Source organism: Phaenicophaeus curvirostris, chromosome 4, assembly GCF_032191515.1.
Source record: "Phaenicophaeus curvirostris isolate KB17595 chromosome 4, BPBGC_Pcur_1.0, whole genome shotgun sequence".
NCBI lineage: Eukaryota > Metazoa > Chordata > Aves > Cuculiformes > Cuculidae > Phaenicophaeus > Phaenicophaeus curvirostris.
Window position 1 is genome coordinate 49,926,657 of NC_091395.1, and position 13,965 is coordinate 49,940,621.

Genomic DNA, 13,965 nt, shown 5'->3' on the forward strand with positions numbered 1-13,965 from the left:
AAAGCTCAGTTTTAGAACATAAGATAATGTTAAAAATGAAATTAAAATCAGGTTATGTAATCTACCAAATGTTATAATCAAAGCTAAAGTCTGATTTGAACAAGTGAAAATTGTTGTTAGACGTGGGATTCCTGTACTAAAACACCTTTAAAATACTACCAGTCATGACAATTTTAGGAGCCTTACATTTCTGCAGGCTTTGAAAGAGACAGAACGAATTCAAATATAGCTTACTTCCAACATCACTTCCCAGAACTAACGTTTTGATGATCAGTATCTAATTAAAAAGTTAAAATTTGGATTTTTAATGCTGTCTTCTAATGATCTTGCCATAAGAAATTAGATGGCTACTTGTAGACTGGAAACTGCCCTCAGGGACAAGGGAGTTGAACAGAGCTGGTGGACCTTTGTGGATGCTTTCCATAGAGCACAACAGCTCTCCATCCCCAGGTGAGAAATTAGGAAAGGGAGGCAAGAGACCAGCATGGCAAAGTCAAGACCTGTTGGTCAAACAAAAAGACAAGATCGAAATGCACAGGCAGTGGAAGTAAGGACAGGTATCCTGGGAAGAGTATAAGGACACCGCCTGGTTGTGTAGGGATGGGGTCGGGAAGGCCAAGGAGCAGCTGGAGCTGAACTTGGCAAGGGATGCAAAGAATGCTACTATGGGCTTCTACAGGTATGTCATATCAGCCAGAAGACGAAGGTCAAAGAAAGCAAACCTCTCCTGATGAACACAACTGGCAATCTCTCTTCCCACACCTCTCAAGCGGATGGACCACAAAACAGGGAGTGGGGAAGCAAAGTTGCTCAGTGTCCCAATGATGACTAGTAACATGTGGTATCCTTCAGGGGTCCGTACTGGGACCAGGACTGTTTAATATCTTCATCAATGACACAGACAGTGGGATTGAGTGCAGACAACACCAAGTTTGCAGACAATACCAAGTTGAGTGGTGCGGTTGATACATCCGAAGGACGGCATGCTCTCAAGAAGGATGGGGTGCCACCCAGAGGGACCTAGACAAGCTCAAGAAATAGGCCCATGTGAACCCCATAAGGTTCAACAAGACCAAGTGCAAGGTCCTGCACCTACGTCAAGGCAACCCTCAGTTGCTGAGGGATGAAGGGATTGAGAGCAGCTCTACCGAGAAGGACTTGAAGGTACTGGTGGATGAAAAGCTGGACATGAGCCAACAATGTGAGCTTACAGCCCATAAAGCCAACCATATCCTGGGCTGCATGAAAGGAAGTAAGGACAGCAGGTCAAGGGAGGTGATTCTGCTCCTCTGCATCACACCAGTGAGACCCCACCTGAGAATACTGTGTCCAGCTCTGGAGCCCTCAGCACAAGACAGACACAGACCTGTTGGAATGAGTCCAGACGAGGGCCACAGAGATGATCAGAGGGATGGAACACCTCTCCTTAGAAGACAGGCTGAGAGAGTTGGGGTTGCTCAGCTTTGAGAAGGCTCTGTGGAGACCTTACAGCAGCCTTCCAGTACCTTAAAGCAGGCTTATAAAATACACAGGGACAGACTGTTTAGCAGGGCCTGTTGCAAGGACAAGGGGTAATGGTTTTAAATAAAACGAGGATAGATTCACACTAGATATAAAGAAGAAGGTTTTTATGATAAGAGTGGTGAAAACACTGGAACAGATAGCCCAGTTAGGTGGTGGCTGCCCCATCCCCTAGAAACATTCTACATGAGGTTGCACAGGTCTCTGAGGAAGCTGGTCAAGTTGAAGATGTCTCTGCACATTGCAGGGAGGTTGAACTAGGAGACCTTTAACAGCTTCTTCCAAATCAAACTACTCTATGATTCTATGACTTAGGGCTTGGTTTCAAAGTTGAGATTCAATCCTTTAACGTTAACCCATATTCTGCATTCTGCATTTGCATTGTTACACAACTATTTTAAAACACCCTAGAAAAGGTTAAAAGAATTATCAATACTCCTTTTTAAATGTTATTTTGGCAAACTATTAAGGAATCATGACAGCTTGTAAGCATGTCTGCAAATAAACAACCTTACTGTAAGTAAAGCAAAAAAATCAGTTTGCCAATCCCAATATTTTGGGAGCTTTCAGGAATAGGAATAAATGCCATGTACCCAATGTTATACCAGTGATCTCCTCCCCATTTTTTATCTGGCATATGTTATCAAAGCCTTCCAGGAACTACCTTGAAAGCACTATAACCTTTGACTTGTGGAAGAGGACTTATATTACCTGTGGCCCCCTGGGGAAAAAAGCACCAAAACAGTTCAATCCACAAAATCTTCATTCTCTACACCTCTGGTTACTTTTTCAAAATAGACTACAAGCTATTAACTTCACAAATCAGGAAAGCCCACTTTGGTACAGACGCCCAACACCTAATATCTATATTCAAAACTTTACCATGTATTCAAAAATACTTCAAGAACCATAGAAGGATTTAGGCTGGAAGGGATTTCTCGGACCGCACTCAGGCTAACCTCCTCCACAAGGTAAGGTCTAACTCAGAAGTCTGGTCAGGTTTCTCAGGACCTTATTCAGTCAAGTTTTGAGTATCTTCAAGGCTAGAGAGTCCATGACCTCTCTGGACAACCTGTCTTACTCCTTGATCAATCTTTTTGCGTTCCCTCCTCCTTGTCTGCCACCTACCTGGAACTTTCCTTCCTGTGACTCTTAACTATTACCTCTAGTCCTTTCTCTGTGTACCATGAAGAAAGGGCCTGGATCTATCTTCTCTATAACCACTCATTAAGTAGTTGAAAACCACCTTGAGGAATCATCTTCATCCTTCTACTTTCAAGATAAATCAACACTGTCCCCTGCTAATCACCTTGTCAGCACTCCAGTGGACTCTCTAGACCATCAATGTGTTCTTTTTCATACCAAGGGTCTCAAAACTGACACAGTACTTCGCACATGTTATCATGTTATCAAGTGCCAAGTAAGAGGGGAACAGTAGCATTATCCACCTACAGGCTATACTCTAATGCAGCTCAAGGCATCTTGATCTTTATTGCACATGAGTATTGCACACTGAGTGCCAAGTCAATTTGTTGTCCACCAGGACACCAAGTCCTTTCCTGTAGATGCTTTCTAGCCAGACAGACTCTTTTCTGCTCTGCTGCATGGGATTATTGGGTTCCAGGACCCTAGAAACATAGTTGTTGTGTTTTGCCTCCCTCCCATCCCAAATTGCTAAGGAAGAAACACAGGATGGTAAGGTATCAATTAAATTTGAAAGTTTACATTTTTTTGTGGTAACTAATTGACTTGAAACTATCAAAACAGAAAAGAAAACATAGTTTTTCCAAAAAGGATAACATCTTCTCAAGGGGGCAGAGGGAGATTCTTTGTATTATGTGTGCATAATTTCATCTGAGGACAGCAGGGTGAAGGTAAAATATAAAACAAAGACAGCTGAAGGTTCAATATAAACTCACAATTTGGTTACACTAACAGAATAAAAATAATTCCCATTTTTTTACTATTTTAAAAAATACTGTAACACAAATACAGGGTTTTTTTATCTGTAAATGAACCATCGAAACACAGAAAGCAATCATTTCTGAGCAGTAAGAAGCTAAAGATTATGCTCATTCCAAATTTCACCACAGTGTCACTTAAGTTTAAACAAAGGGAATCTAAATAGAAGTAATCCATCTGTGCAGCTGCTAAAATAGTTCACATTATCTTCATCCTAGCTTGTTTCATTTTATTTTCATAAGTGCATGGAATTTAAAATAAACCTTCTTAAAAAAAATGACATCTGCATGTTCTGTCTTAAGCCACTCCCACCTTCTCTGTGACTCCCAAACCAACTTGCACTAGTTAAGGGCCTCCTGTTTTCTTACACAGCCATGTGGCAACAGCTTTGCTACAGATGGTGGATAATTTAGTCACATAAAAAAGTTGAGGCCTGCTCTTCCCCCTCCTTTACAGATCACTGGCAGCAGCACAGAGATTTCTCTAGGCCTGGAAGCTATTAAGGTTCATTTCAAGCACCCTTGAATGACCAGGCTTCTTTCTGGCCTTCAATCAAGCTGTCTGAGAAACAGATGTTTAGATTGGACTTGAGTCCTCAGAAACCGACCCTGTAACACAGTACATGCACATGGGAGAGGATGTCACCACATCTGCATACATGGAAAATCTCCTATCTTGCACCCAGTTTGGGTCTTCAGCAAACAATCATGTGACAAATTCATGACAAATGTCACCTCCCAACTGAAGTAATGTTGACTCCAGGTGCTCCCACTCCCCACAGTGTAAAAACCACTGGTAAAAACAACATGCTTAACAGCTAACGCTTATATTCTGCAAAAAACTGAAGTGTAACAAAAACCACTGAGAAAAGTGTCAAGATGTTTACCACAAAATGCTTAGCAAATAATGAGGAAAGTAAATTTAGATAAATCTGGCAAGCCAGCAGACCTCTGCGCTACAGAGTCATAGTGAGTTCAACATTAAATCCTTTGTACTTGTACACGTGAACACAGAACAGTTGCAACTTTTTTCTGTTTTTTTTTTTTAAAGCAATTAGAGAGCTAAAAGCCGCAAAAAGCTATCTGCCATTATTCTCACCATCCAACTGAAAATGAAGAAAGTTCTTGACCTTGAAATAATAGTTTTAATAAAGACAGGACAGATTATTATCCAGCCAGTGCTAATGATCAAACTAACCATTTTAATAGCTAATAACACCATTAATTAAGGTCAAAGGTCACACCACATTGCTCTTAGCACTGAAATGGCAATTAAAATTCATTTAGTAGTTATGTAGATATTTTTAGAACTACTGATGTCAAAGAGAGCTGGATATCTCACACACACAGAGGGCTTAAGTCACAACTTAAGGACTTACGTCACAACTTACTACAGCACTATGACCTGTCTGGACATACACTGTTGTTTTCACACTTCTGTTTTACATTTAGAAGTTTAATCATAGTTTCCAAGAGAAAAGGGGAAGGTGAGAAAGCCCCACCTACTAGTTCTGTGGAATATACAGCTGAACACTAAATTTTAATGTTGAAGTACATTAGGGACGTAGGGTTTTGAACAGAGTTACAGCATGCTTAAGACACTTCACTAACCTGTTGAACACACTTGGAGTTGGACTGTGATCTCGGTCCCTTTCCCTGTCTCTGGTACGTTCTCGATCTCTGTCTCTGTCTCGGTCCCGGTCCCGTTCACGATCCCGATCCCGATCGCGGGATCGTTCCCTCTCACGTTCCCTGTCCTTCTCTCTTCGTGCATAGTAATCCCACTGTTTGCTGGTGTCCATAAGATTAGACCATGAAGGAGCAGAACCTGCAAGGTGCGGAAACGTGACTAAAGAAAAAGACGCGAGTATTAGAAAGAACAAAATCAGATACTATATGAAAACTGTAAAACTACTTATGCATGGAAACACAGACGATTATCAGCCTTCTCCAACGACATTTTCTAATTTTCTCCTTTTAATTCTGAGCAAATTCTGGATTTTTCTCCATGAGGCTAACAGCAGACCCAGCACTCCTTTAAATACTTGTTATGAAGATGTACATCACAAAGATTGTCTAAACCCTTCTGAAAAAACGGAACATCGTGCAAAGATTTGCTGAAAGAATCTGAGTTTATGTGGTCAAATGGCTTTGTTTCAAGGGAGCAACAGAACAAAAACAAGCAGAAAACAAAACTGCCTTTGAAACTCAAGTAGCTCTGAAAGTACAGTTAAAGAAAACAAGCAAAAAGATTTTAGTATTTTCTTTCAGCCTTTAAAATCATTGCACTTAACATGTTAGTTAAAATGTTCTCATTAACTAATCTATATTCTGTACTGTGCTTTGTCATACTTTTCTGATTACAGAATGTAACAGCAAGTTTAGAAAGACCTTCCATAAATTCATATTGAGAAGAAGTAACACTCCCACTTACGCTTTGCAAGATAACATTTCTAATGAATACTCAGCACAACCACTATTACCACTAAAATATAACAGTTGCAGAAAATTAATCTGAAAGACGATAAGCTTAGGAAGTTAAGAAGGAAGTCATAACACTGTCTCAAAGCTTTTTAGGTAACCAGCAATGGGAAGAGAGAAGGGACATAGCTCTCCATTGCTTTCTGCCAACTCCAATGTAATAAATAACTGATACTTTTAATACTTCAATTGTTCTCTCCTGCCCTCCCTCTCCAGATGCCCAGTGAAAGCCTCCTGTTAGCGACACACAGAGACTGCAGTATTTAACTGGAAACAGCACTCTCTAGCGGACTTACAGTACAGAGGACTTCTCACTTTCTGCTTATCTGCTTTGCTAGCCAATGATAACATAGCCTTCGATAAAGCCTTTGTTTTGAGTTCCACTTCATTATCTATAATATGAGAACAATATTCACTTGACTACATGGTGTCACAAAGAGACATTAATAGTATAATTAATATAAATATCCACTGAACAATGTAAAGCGCATTACTGATGCTGTATTTAACACTGTTGAGTTATAAAACCAGTGGCTTCTCCTGACAGCAATGTTCAGATTGCCTTGCCTACAATGTCAGGGGTATGCTGGCCCCAGAAAGCTTTGGCAGAAGCTTAAGATAGCAGTTTGCCAAGCGACCAAAGGAGGAATACAAAAGACCTTTCAGCAAGCTTTGGAGGAGGAAAAAACACTTCATTGTTAAAATATATTTGCAATGAAAAGCATTACAATTCCTTAAAAAAGCATTTATATGAGGTTTTGCCTCTAACAAAATGCTTGACACTGTTTCATTTCTGGGCTACAGAGAAAATGAGGAGTTAACAGAAAAAAAATACCCTAATACAATAGTATGTTGTTCATTATACTGCCAAAACCTGAAATTATTCTAAGGAGAGCAGCCAGAAATAGCAAAAAAACAGCTGCACTTTGAAGACTGCTAATTTCCTTGACTTGCCAGTATGTCAACAACATACGTATGGTCTACGAGATTTGAATACACTGTCTGCCAGAACGTTCTGATCCGAAGCGTAAACTTAACTTTAAGCATCTACTACAAAACAATTATTAATGTTAGTGTAAACTTTTATGATAAGTCTTGGTTACTCCTACACATCTGCGGTAATTCTCAGACAGAATTATGTCATTTCCACTCCAATAACTGGAGATAAACCAGTTATTTGACACTCTCCACGTTTTTGTACCTAGACTGTCACCAGTAATTACTCACAACACACAAGAATCTTACTTTCTGAATTGGTGTTCTGCATCTACTACTCAGAATGAAGTAGTTGTCACTTTTACTATTTCTACCTGGATTATTCCAATAATTTCTATAAAAAGAAGACACTTCTAAAGTTTAATTCTGATTTCTTTTTAAAACTGGAAGAGAGGGAGCTTTGAACAGTCAATCATTTTGGACACTTAAGCCCTGTTTTGGAGAAGGTTTAAAAATTTAAAGCTGCATGGTGTTACAGTATAAGCCAAACTACTAATACATCTTTGTGCCTCAAAAATACTGACTCTCAAATTGCTTCTGTAATGCTAGATTTCTTGTAAGTTCATGAGCTATAAAGAACATTTAGAGCACAGAACAGATAAATGCTTGAGGAAAAAGCAGTACCATATACTGACAGCTCAATGAAACTCAAAGATCTGATGGCAAAGGTAGCACCGATGTAAAAGCAAACTGAAGAAACTGCATTGATGCAGTGGAAGAGCTCAAAAAAATATATATATTCTTGAGGCTACCAGAATTATTATTTAAATATCCAACCATCCCAATGGACTTGCAGTGGGAAACATGCCTGACCACGAGGGAAAAGACACCAAGACATGAGATTAGCAATTTGAATAGGAAGAAGAAAGGCTAGTGCCTTAATAAAGATTGGTATTTTTTGCAATGTGTTCCATATGCTCATTTCTCCTACAACTTTGACAAAGAACAACAACAGGTTGGAGATTCAGTGCTATCATCAAAGCAACTATTAAATATACTTAGCAGTTCTTAATTAAAATGATTATCTGTACCCTACTGTGCCTCAACTTGCCTAAGTTCTGATGCATGGAAAGCACTGGTCAAATACTGGCCAGCAATCATATTGTGACACAGGGACTATGACAGCATGATGCTGGCCAGGAAAATATCTTCTAGTGAAAGATGAACAGGAGCAATAAATGCCACTGAGGCCCTAAAGATCCAAAAATCCGTATGACAGGCACAGCTGACAGAGAAATATGAAAGCTTTTGCCATACAATGATGCCAGCTACATTGGCAAAATGGGGGCAGACTGTGCTCCTTGGTCTCCATAACCACAAAAAGGCAAATATTATTTTTTAACCCAGCTGAAGAATTCAATGTTATCACGATGACAGTTGTCATCTGAATAATGGTACCACAACAATAAAGGCATGCTGTGACCTCTGAAGGTCAACATAAAACCTGGAAATATTCTTGTGTCCCTGACAATTTCTGACAGAAGAGAAAATTCTAACAAGAGATTTCAAAGTGAAAAACATTATAAATTAAAGACTACATATTAGATGCAATATACATACTAATGACTTTAGGACTGCTTTCCTTATGATACTTCGCATGGCTTTAGATGTTAAAGATTCAGCAAAATAGTCATTTAGGTAGCTTAGTTGTCTGCCTCAGCTTTACCTTTTTGCTAAAACCTCAGCAACACAGTTCAATCAGTGCTAAAAAAGCAGTTAGCATAAAGCAGCTGTTTGCCCACAACAAGAATTCTTGAAAACATAAACCTTCCACGCATGAAAGCAAACACTTGATAACTGATGAGGATCCTTTCAATGTCAACGAAGTACCACTTGTTGCTGCTCCAACTTCAAGAAATTACAAGCCATACAAAACCATCATTTTGTATATCCTGTCTAAAGACTAATGAACATTTGGGAGATACACCACCTTGAATGTTTGATCTGTCTTGAATATTATTTATCCCCAGAACTGTACAGAACTTTCCCTGCAATTTCTCTGCCCCAGCAGCTAGGGTCCAAAGGAACAAAGATACAGAAAAAGTCAGCTGGAAGAAAATGCACTAGGCTGTGGGGCTGGGTGGTAGATGCAATGAAGGCAGGGGACAATGACTGGCAAAATGCATGGCCAGCAGGTCAAGGGAAGGAATTCATCCCTTCTACTCTTCTTTTCTGAGACTCCACCTGGAGTACTGCATCCAGCTCTCAGGCTCCAGCACAAGACAGACACAGACCTGGTAGAGCAGGGCCAGAGAAGGGCCACAAAAACTTATCAAAGCGCTGAAACACATCTCCAAGGTTGTTCAGTCTAGAGAAGAGAAGGCTCTGGAGAGAACTTACTGTGGCCTTTCAATACCTAACAGGAGCTTATAAGAAAGATAGAGACACTTTTTACCAGGGCCTGCAGTGACAGGACAAGGGCAATGGTTTTAACCTGAAATGGTTAGGTTTAGATTGGACATATGAAACTCTTTACAATAAAGGTGGTGAGACACTGGAACAGGTTGCCCAGGAAAGCTGGGATGCCCCATCACTGGAAGTATTCAAGGTCAGGTTGGACAGGGCTTTGAGCAACCTGATCTAGTGGAAGGTGGGGGCTGGACTATTACAGATAATATTTAAGGACCTTTCCAACTCAAACCATTCTATGATTCCATGTTTCTTCCATCTTTCCAGGGTTAGGTCAGGAAGAAGCTGACATCTTAGTATTGCTATCCCTCTTTTGGCTTAAGAAGCAGAGCTGCCCTAGGTAACATTTCTAAACTCACTGTAGGTTCTGTGGATGTCCAATGAATTGCACATAATCACACTTCCGTTTTGGTTCATTCTTACTATAAAACCAGAAAATTATGTTTTTCAGTTTCAGATTTTTTCTGTAACAGTAACAAAAAAAAGAAAGACTGACTTCTGCAACAGGATAGCTGAAGATTCCAGTATCTTAAGATGGTTTTTCAAAGGAGAGGTAGATCATTCAGGATTTCTCAGTTATAGGTTCTGAAGGTTAAAATTGTGTTGACATCTCAACAGTACTTGTTCTCCTGCTTCGAAACCCTACCAGTTCTTGGAAAATTCCCCATGACTTGTGGTCCGTATTACAATCTACTACTTTTTTAAATCACAGTTCTGCAAAAGCAGCATGGAAAGATATCCAACATACAAATACATAAGCAAAACAATAGCATTTACCAATAGTTGCTGAATTTACAAAAGCATGTATCTATTTACAATGGCAGGCAACGAGCTTTCATAACCAATTACTAAAAGAATCCATATAGACTCTTAGCTAAAATCCTGAAAAGTATATTAAACAATTTGATACAGCACTAGTCAAAATTTTCAAAGCCAGCAAACTCACCACTGCCATACGAAAATGCACGAACGGAACGACCATCATAGCCAGAAGAATGTCCACTATTAAAAAGAAAATATATGTAAAAATCAAGTTCTACCAAAAGCTACCTCCATCAATAAATACACATTTTTAGTATTATTCCCCTGAAGTCTTACCAGCATACAGATTACACTGAAGTGTTGTAAATGGATAAGTCCTCCATTTTAAGCTTTACTAATTAAGAAAGTTGTCCATTAACACAACTATGTATTTTTCATGCTTTACTACAGGAATTGAAAATAGCATTCTCTCTTCTTCTGTAAAATCCTAAAACGTTTCTGCGCAGCTACTGAACTTACTCTCTAATTGCTTGAAAACCGCATGAATGAAGCCGTTCTCATTCCTTCTGTTATAAAGTAGATATATGAGCATATCTAAGAACAGGTGGACTTCAAATGTGTAGTTCTATAAAAAAACTGTTAAATTAGCTACACATTTTGTAGGTTGACTTCTTTCAGTGGCGGCCAACTCAAGTAGGTATAAAACAGAAAGGCTAAAAAGGATTATATGTGCACAGGACATAATTCATACATACAAAATTATTTCATGATTTTCAGCACTTCCTACATAACCTGAATAAACTATCTTTGCAGTATTTCAGCTAACTATCATCTCTGCTTTTGAAGGCACTTTAACACTAAGAAATAAGGTTTAGGTTAGCTTAGTCTACAAACAAAACAAACCAAATGAAAATGAAAGGCCAACACAACATCTTAACATTTAAAAGTAGGAGATTTGTTTCCTAGTTTCCCCAATAACCTTGATTTTTTTCACATCGTATTTCAGAAATTATATATTCACTACAAGTAAATGCAACGACCACTGCTTAACAGTCAGAAGCAGCAGTCACTCATAGCAACTGTTAGTAATACATTACTGTTAGTAATAAATTTACTTCCATGCATATTAAATGCATCCAGTTAAGTTTTTTTTCTGAATTAAATCAGATGAGGTTTTTCTCAGAGATTTACCATTACTATCCTGTAGCATATATGTTAATAGAATTTTCAATTTCAAACAAACAGATGCGTGCACTTCCCTTCAGTGAAATCCAAAAGATTGGCAAGAGGCTTACACCATCATAGAATGGTCTGGGTTGGAAGGGACCTTAAACATCATCCACTTCCAATCCATCTGCTACAGGCAGGGACACCTTCCACTGTATTAGAGTGAGGCTCAGAGCCTCATCTAACCTTGCCTTGAACACCTCCAGGGATGGGACACCGATTACTTCTCTGGGCAACTTGTTCCAGTGCCTCACTACTCACCCATTAAAAATTTTCTTCCTAATATCTAATCTCCCCTCCTTAAGCTTAAACCTATTACCTCTCATCCTGTCACTGCAGTGCCTGATAAAGTGCCCCTCCCCAGCCTTCCTGTACATTCCCTTTAAGCACTGGGAGGCTGCTATAAGGTGTCTCCAGAGCCTTCTCTTCTCCAGGCTAAACAAGCCCAACTCTCTCTACCTTTTCTCATATGTGAAGCGCTCCAGCCCTCGTATCACCTTCATGGCCCTCCTCTGGACTTGCTCAAACAGATTCACGTATTTCCTGCGCTGAGGACTCCAGAACTGAGCATGGTGGTCCAAGTGGGGTCTCATGAGAGCAGAGTAGAGGGTGAGAATCACCTCCCTCAGCCTGCTGGCCACGTGTCTTTTGATGCAGACCGAGATAGGGTTGGTTTCTGAGCTGCAAGCATACACTGCTAGCTCATGTTGAGTTTTTCATCCATCAACACCTTTAAGTCCTTCTCCTCAGGGCTACTCTCAACCCATTCTCCATCTTCTTAAGTGAATTTTATATATGATCTCATTTTGGCCTCTAGCAAAATATACTTTTCAAGAACTGGGCTGTCCAACTTTTTCCTTCCTTTTGTATATATATGTGTGTATGCATATACACGTATATAAAGAGGTATTAAAAAATAAGCCTATGAAAGCTGAACACTTGTAACAAATAAAGTAGAAATACAAGCTTATATTCCATGGAACTCTGGCATTTCCAGATTTTGAGGGGTTGAACCTGTGGCCAAATTGTTTACTTGTGTTTACAGAAAAAGATACAGTAGCTGATAACTACAGGGTTCACTTAAATAAGCCTCCAAGCTACTAAAGAATACTTTAACAAGCATTGCCTGGTTTGTTCTTAAGTCTTGGCATTGATATAGTGTCGTAACTAAACTAATAAGTGGTCAAGTAACCTACTCAAAAGACTATTTAGTGTCAGACAGGTGAGACTTGTAACAGTTCTGTAAAAATACTGTAAAAATCTGAAACTGTCTCCTCACTCCCAGATAAAATCCATAAAACAGTGAGTTGTGAAAGAGTCCTTTCTAATTTACTTCAGTTATAGAATACTGATATATTGATTTCAAACAGATAGTCACCTTTCTATGGTGGGTATGAGGGAAGGTGGAGGACCGCCAGGTGGTGGTGGAAAGCCTGTAATAATACATTAAGTGAGAGGGGAAAAAGGAAATTCTAAAAAAAGACCATAAACACATAAAAGAACCAGACTACACATACAATGGCAAATACAAAAAATTGTTTCTCACTGTGTAAATGGGTTTAATTTTCTAAGACTGAGATCATCATCAGTGCTTCAGATCAAATACTCTATCATTCTTAAGAATACAATAATTTCAAAGCATAGGAAAATTCCTGAGTATCTAACAATACTTAATAAACAAAATCACAACTGTTTTCTGCCTAGCTGAAATAAAAGAATGGCAAGAATACGAGGAAGCACACATTTAAGAAACAGGCTGATTAGGTCCACTGATGAACAGCATTTTCATACATTTTCTTTTCTGCCTGCCAACATAATAACTGAGACTACATCTATATATATAGTTTTATATTTACGAACTTTTACCTCTATAGCTAATAGGAAGTTGATAGTTGCACAAAAGTTTTCATTTCTTAATCAAATGTGGAAAAAAAATCTAAGCAAGTTTACCTGGTGGTGGCACTGTTATTGGTATACCTAAAAAAGCAACAAACAACAGATTAGTTATAGTAATAAGCTTATGTTTATTACCTACAGATCTACAGTCAGATTGCGTTATCACCACATAAGTGATCAAGAACAACAATAACTTATTTTGTGTATCCTCAGATCAAGATCATTCATTAATACCAATTGTTAGGATTTTATGCAAGACTTGTGAAACCTGGTATTTTATTTAAATTCCTTGTCTTCAGGATCTTATTTAATGATAGACGAAAATAGTGAAGAATGAGCCTGAGTCTCAAGATCAGAATTAAATCCACAACCCTGAAATATCTATTATCCAGAAGGGCAGTAACATCCCCTAGAATAGATTTGCTTTTATTTCATGACTGGATGAAAGGAAATGCAATTGGCCTCTGACCTTAAATAGCTTAGTATAGGAAATACTAGGTCCACATGGATAAAATATACTAGCAAGCATTACAGACTCTTCAGTCAATGCTATTTCACATTGCAGTTCACCATTCAATTGCTACTTGGAGGGAAAAATATTCTTCAGTACTGTATTTTCTTATAAATATCTGAGAAAGGAGCATTCTTCAATACAATCACATTCCAGAACTGTTCTAATTGTTCTGATTTTCAGACCTAGCCTAGCCGTTAT

The 13,965-nt window shown here is 38.8% G+C and overlaps 1 protein-coding gene across 9 annotated transcripts in view; it reads right to left on the minus strand.

Annotated features, from left to right (window-relative positions):
• Window positions 1-13,965, minus strand: part of FIP1L1 (factor interacting with PAPOLA and CPSF1) — a 49,256-nt gene that overhangs the window by 2,757 nt on the left and 32,534 nt on the right. For 4 of the 9 annotated variants that reach the window (XM_069856056.1, XM_069856053.1, XM_069856055.1 and 1 more), the window contains 5 exons: window positions 13,308-13,334; window positions 12,736-12,790; window positions 10,315-10,370; window positions 6,260-6,355; window positions 5,094-5,331 (listed from right to left, as the gene is read on the minus strand). In XM_069856056.1, coding sequence (XP_069712157.1) covers window positions 5,094-5,331; window positions 6,260-6,355; window positions 10,315-10,370; window positions 12,736-12,790; window positions 13,308-13,334 — 472 coding nt within the window. The remainder of the gene's footprint in view (window positions 1-5,093; window positions 5,332-6,259; window positions 6,356-10,314; window positions 10,371-12,735; window positions 12,791-13,307; window positions 13,335-13,965) is intronic. The other 5 variants (XM_069856060.1, XM_069856059.1, XM_069856057.1 and 2 more) reach the window with 3 other exon arrangements.